The sequence below is a fragment of the Echinops telfairi genome, unplaced genomic scaffold (assembly GCF_000313985.2).
Source record: "Echinops telfairi isolate 266 unplaced genomic scaffold, ASM31398v2 ScPeMD7_7458;HRSCAF=8496, whole genome shotgun sequence".
In the NCBI taxonomy this organism is placed as follows: domain Eukaryota; kingdom Metazoa; phylum Chordata; class Mammalia; order Afrosoricida; family Tenrecidae; genus Echinops; species Echinops telfairi.
Window position 1 is genome coordinate 33,198,986 of NW_022111358.1, and position 12,971 is coordinate 33,211,956.

The 12,971-nt window shown below is 57.1% G+C and overlaps 1 protein-coding gene across 1 annotated transcript in view; it reads left to right on the forward strand.

Annotated features, from left to right (window-relative positions):
- The window catches only part of MAPT (microtubule associated protein tau), a 106,010-nt gene that overhangs the window by 67,233 nt on the left and 25,806 nt on the right, over positions 1–12,971 (forward strand). The window contains exons 5-7 of the mRNA XM_030888068.2: positions 5,278–5,333; positions 9,132–9,271; positions 10,335–10,364. Coding sequence (XP_030743928.2) covers positions 5,278–5,333; positions 9,132–9,271; positions 10,335–10,364 — 226 coding nt within the window. The remainder of the gene's footprint in view (positions 1–5,277; positions 5,334–9,131; positions 9,272–10,334; positions 10,365–12,971) is intronic.

The following is a 12,971-nucleotide window of genomic DNA, read 5'->3' on the forward strand; positions in this document are numbered from 1 at the left end:
AAAAAAAAAAAGAAAAAAAAAGCTCTAGTTGCCCCATGCTGGATACCTTTATTGATCACTTGCTCTGAGGCAGGTACTTGGTGGATACTAGAGTGAGCTCACAGTCTGGCACAGGAGGGAGCAGAGCTGGGCTGGGCCCCCTTGGTCATGAGCCAACAGGCACCAAACAGACTAAGGAGAGGACTGGTCACACGTGAGCTCTGTGTGTGCACCCATGACATACATGTGTGCGATTATGCACACGTTTCCCCATCTTCCCCCCTCCCATCACCAAGTCACTTTCTTTTTCAAAACCTTCTGACTGTGGGGCCGGAGCCTGGTCTAGAGAGCTGGGTAGCTGGGTGGGTTATTCTCTTAGGACTCAGTGGGATATTTGGAGTTGGAAGTTAAAAAAAATTAAAATAAGCAATTTTCAGGAAGAAGAAACAGCATCATTCTCTTACCCTTGATGCACAAAGAGGAAGTCACATGACTGAGCCAGACCCCCAAAACATAGGCTTTCGATTAACACAGGTTAGTGGACGGTCACTTATGTGGCTTTATCTAAAGTCACAGGAGGACCAGAAGGGCAGGCAATGCCATTTTTGTTCAGAACCCTTGACCACCATGTGGTCTATCCCTAGGGCAAAAGACTTGCCCTTATCGATGGCCGGGATGAATCTCAGGGCCGGCCTCTGTTCACAGAAACCTGCAGTAGATCTATCAGGGACTTAAGGGCTCAGTTCCTGATGGTCGGACGTTTGCATTTTCCAAGTCTATTGGAACACGCAGTTAAGGCAGGGCTTGTGCGAGCACCCTCAGGTTCATGTGCCAGAAAGGAAGCGCTGATTTCAGGAGCGGAAAGGGGACCCTTACCACACCCAAGCCAGGCTCCCTCCCAGGGCCAGAACCTTCAGGGGGCCCACATCCCTGTTCCCCAGCCCCTGGAAAGAAGTAGATGTTGCTAAAGCCCTTGTGGATTAATCAGAGAAAGACAAGGCTTTCTACTCCCCTAAAGAGTTAGCCACAGGGGCAGCTCTACTCTGTCTCACCCAGTCCGCTGAGCGGGAATGGACTCACGGCAGCGAGTTTGGTTTTGGCTGGAGTAGACTTAGGATGGCCAGACCTGGCCTACGCTGGCATGCTCTGTGTCAGCCAGAGCCCACCAGCAGGCAGAGGAATAATGCCCACCCCAGCAAGAGCCTCAGAGGGTGCCAGATCCAAGACTCTCTTTACAGACAAGGCACGGAGGCCCAGAAAGGGCAGGCGCTCATTGAGGACTACTGAGCGAGTGGGTGGCAGGACCACAAGGGCTTTCCTTCAATGTAGACAGCCCCCGCAGGGGAGCCCCGGCGGCGTGTGCCCCTTTTTCTTCACCAGGTGGGCGGTTGACGCTGCCCACATTTACCGCTCTCATTTGACTCTTCAACAATGACCAAGTCCTTGCTAACCATGTGCCACCCCTGCCTCCTCAAACCCAGACGCCCACCCATGGGAGGCGCCTGAGGGGCTGGGACCCCTGGCCAGTGCGCCTGGCGCTGTGGGTCAGCCCGGACCCAGCAGAGAAGCTTCTGGGGTGGTCGCTCCCCTTGCTCAACACCATTCCATCCTTCTGGCTGCTGCTCCAGCACACAGCTCTCCGGAACCCCGGCGGGCGTGGGGACAGCCACATGCGCAGTGGACCCAGGAGCGTGTGGCCTGGAGGGGGCCCGCCTCCCGAGATTTCCAGACGGAGCCTGAGGGCCCTGATGCGACCGACGAAGGCCTTCGCCGTGAGCCATGGCTCCCGGGCAGAGAGACCCCCGGTCCAGGAGTCCTGGACTTGAGCCCGAAACTGGCTGCCCACATGCCCGGGGCCTCCGTCGTGCCTGAAGGCCCCCGCGCGCCCCACCCGCACAGCCCGGGGTCTGAGGACATCTGCAGAAGCCTCCTGGAAAACCTGCCCGCCACGGGGTCCCTTCTGATGGGCGGCCCGTGCAAAGAGAGGCCGGTGGGCCAAGAGCAGGTCGATGAAGACCGTGACATCGACGAGTCCTCGCCCCAGGACTCCCCACAGCCACTGGCCGCCCATCCCCCTGTCGGGCCCCCTCCCCAGGCTGTGCCCAGCCCGGCCAGCGGCCCCCGGGGCTTCCCAGCAGAGGGTGCCATCCCCCTCCCTGTTGGTTTCCTCCCCGAAGCGCCCACGGAGACCCAGGTCCCAGAGCCCAACGTGCCCAGCGCCGGGCTGCCGGCGGAGGGACAGGAGGCCCCGGCCGAGTTCACGTTCCACGTGGAAATCAAAGCCAACGTGCGGGACGCCGGAGAAGGCCCCAAGCTGGATTTGGAAGGAGTCGCCCTGCCACCCGGGAGCCCTGGAGAGGAGCCCGAGGCCCCAAGTCCCGCTGTGGAGGAGAACGCCCAAGAGACCCACCTTCCAGAACCTTCCCCAAAGCATCCTGCAGCTGGGCTGCAGGGGAGGCCGGTCAGCCGAGTACCTCAACTCAAAGGTCTGTGCCTTGAGCGCCCTCGCACAGCCCTGGGGACCTCCTGCGCCACCCAGGCCGCGGGGACCGCCACTGAGCTGCCAGCGCGTCCTTGGCTCCCACCGCTTCTGAGGGTCCCCGGACAGCCGCTGCATCCACCAGGGACAGGGCGGCGCGGCTTCCCTCTGCGCCTCTGGCAGCTCGCTCGCTCAGCTCACGCTTGCCAGGCATTTGCATGCCGCCAAACACCCCCACCCGGTGCTTCCCGCCTCCCTCAGCCATTATTCAGCGCCCTTGACCTGCCGCAGTGGTGGGGCCCGTCAGCCCGCGGCAGGCTGGGGGCCCCCACTCCACAGAGAGCGCCAGGCCTCCCCATTTTTAAGGGCTTACTCCTTGCTTAGAATCCTGACAGCTCTCCCAATGGAGTGTCATCAGCCCCACTTTGCAGATGGGGAACTGAGGCTCAGAAAGTACTTGCAGAAAGGTCACCGGAGAGTTAACTGAAGGTGCCAGATTTAGCCTGCACGGACAGGCACAGCCCTTCCTGTTTGCCATGGTGCCTTCCAGAAGATGCTGAAGGGGTGCCGTGGGAGCACAGAGGAGCAGGCGACCGCTGCCTGTTTCCCTCCTGCGGCAGGTGACATACACCACAAGCATTTGGAAGTGGCCAAGAGCCTAAGCTGAGCCTTTGGCTCATAGCTCCCACCCCCACATCACCGTGCCTTGTTACAGGGGAACCAGTGAAGCCAGTCGACTCTGGTCCAAAGAAACTCCTTCCTCCCTATGGCTCATGCCTCCTTCGCTCCCTGTGTGGGTGCTGCAGAGGTCTCTGCCTTTCCTGAGCCCCGATCCCCGAACCCCAGCTGCCCTCAGAGTCTGAAGAGGTGGGAGAGGGGTGTCAGCACCTCTCTGTCCAGTCACAGAGGAGACCATTTCCAGGAGAGACCTCATGGGCACAGGGCAGGCATTGTAGAATTCTTTGCAGGGCCCAGCATTTAATGCTACTGAGCAATCCGTTGGAAACACTCGTTCAATATTAATTAGATTCTACTTGTCAAGAAACATTTTGAAACCTATATTTTAAAGAACGTTAATATTTTAACATAGCTTATATTCCAGAATATTAGGGAGACGTAACTATAACTTAAACAGTTGACTAGAGTGTTTTCTGAAATGATGGTCTGTCTCAAACGGGCCCACTGCACGGAATCGGGTCTATCAGAGGGAAAGCGAGGTCCAGGGCCTAGGTCTGCACAAGGACACGCTAGACAGATGTAACCAGGGTTTGCTGTGGCAGGATTTCTGAGGCTCGCTTGCCCTGATGCCCCTTGGGACCCTCTGAGAAGGAGGGGGAGAAGGGCTTGTCACATTTATTTGACCCCACCTGCTAACCCCAAATTGGGAAATACTGACCTTGTCGCATGCTTGACACAGTCTTGGCTGGACTCGGGCATCAGTGTCTGAACAAATTCAACTGCTGCTGCCGTGTCGTGGGAACACTTCGGGCTAGAGAAGGAAGCGATACTGGTCCATCTAGAAATCTCACGGCAGACAGGCTCAGGGTTCAGGGGCATAGGGCATGCGTGAGACCAAGGAGGAGAACAGATAACCAACCAGTTCTCATCAGTGGCTGTCCTTCGAAGCGATGCTGGTAGGTGCCTCTCACCAAGGTGTGGTGGCTTCTAAACTCAGAGGCCGGCAGTTTAGTTTTAAAGTCCAGATGTTATCTGTAGGCTGTTGGATGCCTGCTTGTGGCTGATTTGGGGGAAGGAGATACTGATTGCTCAGGAAGAGCAGCTATTCGTCCACTTTCAAGGGGCCCTGGTGACCCAATGGTTAAGAGATTGGCTACTAACCAAAAGGTTGGCAGTTTGAGTGCCCCCTCCTCCTGGCAACCCTGTGGGAGAGAAGACCGGGCACTTTGCTGTTGTAGAGACAACCATGATAACCTCCGTGTGGCTGGTCTGGCACATGGGGTCACTATGAGTCAGAATAGCGACCATCTCCTTCCAAGACCTGTTGTTGGGAAGACCTACCTCAACCATGGGTGGTCACATCTGAGAGTAGTGGGCCGGTGGTGACTGAAGGCCCAGGGCCTGCAGGGCAGCCTCAGGGGCTACAACCTAGCCGCAGGGTATACGATGTTTCATCCAAGCTCACCTGTGCTGGTGGCAGATGGCCAGCAGGAGAAGACCCGGGAAGGTGAGCAGCAGGACCTCTGTCAAGCTGGCAGCATGGGCAGGGGACAGAGAGGTGGTCCCAGTCTGTCCCTAAGAGGCCTAGAGGGTGTTGGCTGCCGGGGAGAGGAGTGGTGTCACCCACCCTGAACCTTGGGCAACAGCATGAGCTGAGGGGGAAGTCTGGAGGTTTCCTAGAGCCTGACCGAGCTTAGTCATCCCTGCCCTGGGCCTTGTGCAGCAGCCCTCTGAAAGCGGGGTTGCCCTCAGCTGCATGGGGCCACCTGGCAGAGGTCAGGAGAAGCCGGTCAGGCAGGTAGTGAGGCCTGCAGTGTGAGGGTGACTTCACCTGCCTCAGACAGCTCCTGGGCCTGAAACGGTTCCTCCTGTGTCCCTTCTGCATGTCCCCACCCTCGGCCAGCCTGCTCTCCCCTCTCACCAGGTTGCTCTGAGCAACACCCAGCTTGCTGTGTTGATACTGACCATGTGAGACCTAACAGATTCAAGCGGGGGAAAAAAAACAACCCGGCTTCCGCCAAGCCCGAGAGCAACGCTGGACAAGCACGCTGCACCGGTCTCGGGAACGTGTGCAGAGCTCTGGCTGCCAGGGCGCGGTGAGGACGGGCCGTAACACACGTTCTCGTGTTCTGTTTTACCAGCTCGCATGGTCAGTAAAAGCAAAGACGGGACTGGAAGCGATGACAAAAGAGCAAAGGTAAGCTGGTGACGCCGAGACACCCCGGTGCTGGCCGAGTTCACTGGGAACATCTGGGTTCGTCCTCACATGCCATACGTGTGGGGCGCTTGTCACGAAAGGACAGCCGCCATTCTGAAGTGTTTTGTATTTGTGTTGCAAGCTTTAAAAAGAAAAAGTCCAACATTTATTCATGGGCATCCTTGTTCCAGGTAAGGGCACCCAGCAGAGTCATGAATTCGTACTCCTTAATGCCATTTTACTGTCATTGTTGACATGAGACCTTCATCCTACATGTAGGGACGTTTGGATTTTCTGTAGTAAAGCTTGGGTTGTTTACATCTGACACGTCCTGCTAGAGATCCAGGTTCTGTCATCAGTATCCATGTGATCCGGGAGGCATAGGAAATACCATCTAATTAGGGGGCTGAGGAAACGTAGAGCAAGGAAGTTCTCGCCAACCTGAGCGGAATGTTCCAGAAAAGCCCTTAGAAAAGAGCAAGCCAGGAGGTCGGCCATGAAGGGAATGCAAATGAGAGTCGGTGGCGCAGGAATGGGGGACCAGCCACGGGGAGGGACACCACGACACAGACCTGGAAATATGAGTGGCCAGTGCTCATTCTAGAACGGTGGGTTGGCTCCGCGGAAGTGAAGTTCCACTTGGAAGGATGGATGTGAGAGGCGGGGAAACTTGATACACAGCTGCAGTGGGGAGCTGAGAAATGTGCCGCTCACCCATCTGGAGATGGCGCCCAGGAGGTGATGGAGGTGCGCCCTGGTCAGCTTCCAGAACCAGCCCAGGGAACCGTGGCCAAGGCTGTCTCCCTGCCCCAAGGCCACGTTCGCAACCAGGCCTCTGAGGTTGTTCCCTCCCTGGTGACTTGGAACCTGGAAAACGCTCCCGTAGAGTTGTTGTTGCTTTTCCCCCAGGAAAATCCCACCCTGGCCTCAAGGGAAGACCTATTTTCCTTAAGGATAACTGGGATTTTCCCCACATAAATTCTGCCTGAAGCATTTGGGCTTTAGCAAATCCTGGAGCCCCGAATGTGTCTCCGATGGCAGATGGGAGCTGGGCAGAGTGGGGTGGGCGTGGTGTTCAGGGTCACTGCCTGAACACTCTGCTGTGAACAAGTCTGGCTCGGCTACCCCGGGCCCCGGTGAGGCAGCTGAGGGCCCTGCCGAGACCTAGAGGGCTCTGCCCTGGAGAGTTGGAGGGGTCGCAGGAGCTTCTGGTCATCCGTACCTGCCTCCTTCATGTGTCGATTCCCTCATTCAGTATACACTGGCCAGGTGTTGCTCACAGGCTAGTCAGGGGCAGGTTGACCGCAAACCTCAGCCAGCCCACCCCCCACCTCGTCCTCCTTGTCACCAGCCTGTCTCTCTCTCGCTCATCACTGCCCATCCCTGGGGTTCTCCTCGCCAGGCAGGCCACGGAGAGGGCCTCGCCGCTTCAGCTGGGACCCCAAGGGGCAGTGAGGACCCAAGTGTGAACTGCCTAGTAAGGTTTGCAGTCTGCTCTGCAACGGCTCCCTCCCTGGAGCCCCGCTAGTCTTAGCTTCTCTGCTTTAATTCCCGAAGGCGGGGCCCTGCCCTCCCCGGCCCACTCTTCTCCCGGAGGGCCAGGGTCCCCATCCATGCCTTCCAGAAGCAGTTGGTTCAAACCACAGGTGTCAACCGCCACCCACCGTGTCCTTTCTGTGAGCCTCTGTGGCCTCCAGCCCCACCCAGGCTGTTGCCTTTCATGGACCGTATAGATTCAGAAGTTAACATTGGATTGACATCAGAGCTGGATTTCACGGGATGGATTCAGATGAGCTTTATTTGAGACTTTCATCAGAAAGAAAGTACGTGTGTGAGAGAGAGAGAGAGAGAGAGAGAGGACGAGAACCTACTTGGTGCCAGGCAGAACCCCTAACATTTCGAATTAGAGAGAGAGAGAGAGAGAGAGAGAGAGAGAGAGAGAGAACGAGAACCTACTTGGTGGCAGGCAGAACCCCTAACATTTCGAATTAGCACAGCGCTGACATTTGCAGTTCTGATTCTGTCACGGTGGAAGAGGGCCAGGTGAGCAGGCACACGTGAACTCTCCTCACTTGGAACAGAGCAGAAATTGGGGTGCTCCTGGCCCAGCACCCATTGGAGATGTCTTCTCCATCAACTTGTTGGGTGTGAACTTCCTGTACACCAGTGGTCCCCAAAGAAGGGGGTCCAAGATGATCCAGTGAGCTAGCGAGAGGACATAGTAGAACTCTGACCCCTGGATCCTCCTCTTAGCAAGTTCCAGCCATGTGTAAGCGTCCCGATGCCCATCATCTCTGGGCACGGCAGTCTGAGGATTGAACCGACACCTACCTGCATGTCCAGCAGGGGGTGGTGTTGCTTTCTCGGCTTAAGGGTACGTGCTGCGAACCGCTGGGAGATAGAGCACAGCTTTAAACCTTGACCTGCCTCGCTTACTTTTAGTCACTGTCCTTTTTCAGTTTGTTTCCCTCCATTATGTGCTGACTTTTATTTTGATTTTATTTATGTTTATGTTTAAGACATCCACACCTTGCTCCGCTAGAACCCTGAACAGTAGGCCTTGCCTTAGCCCCAAACGCCCCACTCCTGGTAGCTCAGATCCTTTGATCAAACCCTCCAGCCCTGCCGAGTGCCCAGAGCCATCTTCCTCTCCTAAACACGTCTCATCTGTCACACCCCGAACCGGCAGCTCTGGAGCAAAGGAGATGAAACGCAAGGTAAGGACACCACCTTTGACAAGCGCCCGGCAGCTCTCAGGCGGTTCTCCGGCGTCGGCTGTCGGTTCTGAGGTCTCCCGCTGAGACCTTTCCACAGAGAGGCTCGCTCATGGAAGCTCCATGTGGAACAGATTCATTTCTGGTCCAAGAGGGGAAGAAAAGGGATGGGAGTCATGCTTCTCAGCTGCCCTTAGCCTCTCCCAGCTCCAGGGGGGACCCTGGTTTGAAACATGGGAACCCATCGAATTGGATGCCTTCGTCCATTCCCGTCTTCAGAATGGGAAACATTTCCAGATTGCCTTGATTTGGGTAGGGCAGCCTCACTGTGCCCCAGCACCTGCCTTCCTAGTCCATCCGCCCTCCCGAACCATCTGGAGGACCTTGGTTAACACCAGTCGATCTGAGTTTGTATGATGTCTGAAGGTCAGCTACCCGGCCACCAAGCCCAGCAACTGGCCCTGACCAGTAGTCTGCTGTGCCAACACTCTCTGCAAACCTTTGGTCCGTGTCATAACTGATGGCGGGGGTCCATCTGCCCAGGGCTCCGAGCACACCTCACACCATGGAAGCCTCAGGGTAGCTCAGAGGAGAACCAAAGAAAATGGCCTAGCTCCATTCTAAGCTCGTGGTCAAGTTGAAATATAGCTCCATAAACCGAGTGCCTCTGGGGAAACCAAGCACCACTCACATCCACCCATATTGACAGTCAGAAAACCCATGACCACTTTGGCACAGCCCACCTGCTCACTGAACACTGATGAGTGGGTCATGGACCAGATCATTTTTATAAGTCTTATCGCCTTCTGATAAAAACACATTAGCACCGCTCATGTTGATCATGAATGTAAACAGTTCCTCCAGGGGCATCTGTGGTCTGGGCACCTGGTGTGTGGGTGGAGCTGTGGGCTTGCGTGCCTGGCAAACCCTTTTGACAGCAGAAGACATGCGCTCCACCTATTAGACACAGGGTCACTCCCAATCTTCGCCGAGTTTTGCAACACAGCAAGAGCGTGGGGCTGGCATTTAGTGGCAGGAACATTTTCCCAGCGTCAAAACCACTGTGCCCTGATTCCCTTTACAGGGGGCAGAGAAACCTGGAACGAGGATCGCCACACCCCGGGGAGCCGCCCCTCCCGGCCAGAAAGGCCCAGCCAATGCCACCAGGATTCCAGCGAAAACCACCCCGTCCCCAAAGACACCGCCCAGCACTGGTAAGAGAATGTTCCCTTGACTTCACCCTCTATCAAGCCTGATGGTCTGAGGTGAGTGGTCAGTACCGCTCCCATCTCTGAGAGGCATCCCATTCTGCTCGGCGACCCACGTGTTCCATAGGGGAGGTGCTCCGTGGGATGTTCCTGGTTGTAGCCTCTACGGAAGCCACAGCTGCTCTTGCCCCACAGGGTGGGTTCAAACAGCAACCACAGGAGCTTCCCCCCTACCTCTGAAGGCCCCTGGACAGGAGGAGCCCGTGGGAGCTGGTCAGCACCTGACCCAAACACGGCGGGCAGCATTTGTTTTCATTTTGAGCCTTGGACAAGTTTCTGAGGTGGAGATCTGTGGCCACTGTTGGTGGTCACAGCACAGCAGCCTGGGTGACCTCACACAGGGCACGGCCACTGGGCAGCTTAACTTGCTGGGGGTGTTCTGATCCCTTTAGCAAGCCTGATAGCCCTAGATGAGTTGTCTCACTGTGTGCCCCTTCCTGACATTTTTGAGTACCAGCAGCAGGACTCAGTCCAGTTGCTTTTAGCCAGTTTGCTTGTAAGAATAACAGCCCGTCTAAACCGCACCCCCCAGAAGTGCCCACTTCCATTGGGTTGATTTTGCCTCATAGACCCCCTATAGGGTTTCCAAGGCAGTACCTCTGCGTCAGAGGGGCCAGCCTCATCTTTCTCCCTGAGAGCGGCTGATGTGTTTTTTGAACTTCTGCCCTTGAAGTCAAGCAGCCCAGTGCTTACCGGTTGCCATCGAGTCGATTCTGACTTGTGGGGACCCCCGTGTGTCAGAGGGGGACTGGACTCCAGAGGGGGTCAGTGGCTGGTTTGGGGGAAGTAGAGTGCCAGGCCTTTCTTCTGGGGCATCTTTTTTTTTAGGGGGGCGCTTTAAATTTTCAGCCCTTCAGTTAGCAGATGAGCTTGGTAATCATTTGCACCACCCAGGGGCTGCGAGTAAGAATGTCCACCTGCCGTTTAGGGACAGCCAGGCTGAGCACTTCCCTCCTCACCTGCCGGGGTGGGGGGGGGGGGACTTAGATTCTGCACTGTGGGGTGCCTGCTCCATGGAGGAGCTCAGGCAGCCAGGGCTCTGGGTACGGGCTGCCCCGTGGAAGGTCAAGTCTCTGTTTCTCTCAGCCTGAGGTAGGGCTCAGAGCTCCGGAGCTGCTGTGTGGCCTTTCCACACACGTTTACTCGTACGATTTAGTGACATTCATTGTGTGCGCCCTGTGGTGGAACCATCACCACCCAACGTTTCCCATTTTATTGCATCCCCTCCCCAAAACTCCGCCCCACTCAGCAACAACCCCACCCCACCCCCCTGCTTCCCTTGGTGTCCTCTGTCCACCTGCCTGCCTAGATATGTCACATACATGGAGCATGCTTGATTTGCCCTTTAGAGGTGCACCTCATCACTCAGCGTGGCTACGTCCCCAGGCCCGACCACTCCGAGGCTCAGAGCCACCCTGAGCTTCATGGAGGGGCCACACTGTGTCATCCACGCATCTGCTAATGGGCACGGGGCTTGCCCCCCTCTGTGGCTCTTGTGATCTTCCCAGCTCAGGGACAGGAGCCCAGGTCTCTCCTCCCCCACCTGCTTCTTCCCAGAACACACCCCGGCCAGCCTCCCTGTGATGGCCACGGGCATGTGAAGAAGGCCTGGCCAAGGCCATGGTCAGCTTGATTGTAATGAGGCTCTCTATGGGTTTTTCCTTTGAAGCTACCAAGACAGTACAGAGAACAGTAGCCCCCGTGGGGAAACGATCCATAAGAGGTAACTCGGGGTCTGTACCCCACCCACTCTGCGCCCGTGGCTGTCCTGTTGGCTGCTTCTGGTTTCAGGGCTGGGACGCGCCTGCTTCTGAGCCTACAGTTGGGGCAGGCTGGAAGGCCCCTGGTGTGCTTTGTTTCTGGGCCTTTCTAATCCCCAGTGTGCTCACTGACTCCTGGGCTGAGGGTTATTGGGGTGGAGGAGGAGCAGCATGTGCCTGGAGCCCCTGGTGGAGGCTTGGCCTGTTTCTAACCGGGGTTTGGCGTGTGTCATGATTTCCTGGGGCTGCTGTAACCCAGTGCCACCAAGGACGTGGTGAAAAATGACAGATGTGTATTGTCTCCGTTCCGAAAGCCAGGAGCCTGAATTCGGGGTGTCCCCACTCGGATGGCTCTTTAGAAAGGTCCTGGGTATCTCTCCCAGCACTGGGCACCCCAGTGCTCCTTAGTCTGCAGCCTCAGCTTCCATCTTCACACAACAAGACGGCTTCCTTCGACCCACCCTGCTCTGGCCTGGCCTCATGTTAACTGAGGTCTTCAAAGACCCTATATCCAAACAAGGTCCACGCTCAGGTCCCCGGGTCAGGTTAGGACTTCAACATGTCCCGGGGAGACATGCTCCAACAGACGACTCCCAGGGGGCGCCCACATATCCCCTGGGGCTCTTACAGCTTGCCTTCAGATCACAATCCTGAGGGGTGCCTTGTGCTCCCTGTTTTCCAGAGACTTGTCCCAGGCCGCTCTGACGTGGCGTGACTGTGAGAGGGCTGAAAGCCCCCAGGCTACCCCGCGTCCTTGGAGAAGGAGGGCTGAGAAGGCAGGGAGAGAGGCTGCGACAGGGAGGCAGGATCCATCTGTGGGGTCTAAGTGGGACATGAGCAAATCCTTCAGGAGCCCTGCCACCACCTGGTGACTTTAGGATTATCCAGCAGGTGCAGAAGTTGACGGTGTGGCACCTACGCTGTAGTTGACGGGAAGCGCCATTGATTCGCGGCACTAAGAGCTGTCCTTCTCCAGGATGGGGTCCAGCAGGTCCCACGTGACAGAAGAAGTGGACATCCTGGGGCTTAGGGGTGGACATGGCTACAGGAAGCTGAGATGCCAGCAGCGGACCTCAGCCAGGCAGCTTCTCAGCTGGGGCCCAGCCTGGAGTCCAGGGATCCCGCCCGGGAGCTTGGAGAAAACCAGTCGTGTAGGCCCCAGCCATAGAGGTTCTGACATGCCAGGTTTGGATGGGGTCCAGGAATCTGCATTGTGAGGCCCAGGAGCCACACCTGGAGAATGGCCCCCGGAGGCCCACAGAAAGGCCAACTACTGATGAGTCAAGGGGGCCGGGGCAAAGGACACCCTGAGGCCTCTAGACCAATGGGGAACAGGGGTTCCCCTCGCTTGTTGTCCGGGTGCTGCCTGTGCTGTGCTCGGACAAGTGTGTGGGCATGTGCCTGCACCGGCCTGGAGGAGGGCACAGCAGGGCAGACACAGTGGCATGAGACCACCTGGCTGGTCTGGAAAGCTGAGGATAGTTAGGGTGGGGCATGCAAACCTTTGTGGACCAGGCACGGAAAGGGAGTTGGGGAGCCTGACCAGGGGCCCCAGAGAAGAGGGCCTTGAGCTTGCTGAGAGCTTGCACCTCCCCGGGTGGGCACGCAGCGGAACGGTTCCCTGGTCATCAGGATTCAGGTGCACTCAGAGAGGGCAATGACTGGCCTGGGTCCACGCAGCAAGATGGGGCCTTCTCTGACCCCAGTGCGGGTGGGTTGGAGTTGGTCGGGTCTCTGGCAGGGGGTGTTGGGTGGTCTCCGATGCCCACTCTGCTCTTCTGGGGACGGGGTGTCTCTGGCTAAGCGATGAGGCAGGAAGGAGAAAAGCTTGCCAGAAACGTCTGTTCCCACCGACTTCCTCCAACTCTGCGGCTGGGCCAGACCCCCAGGACGCCA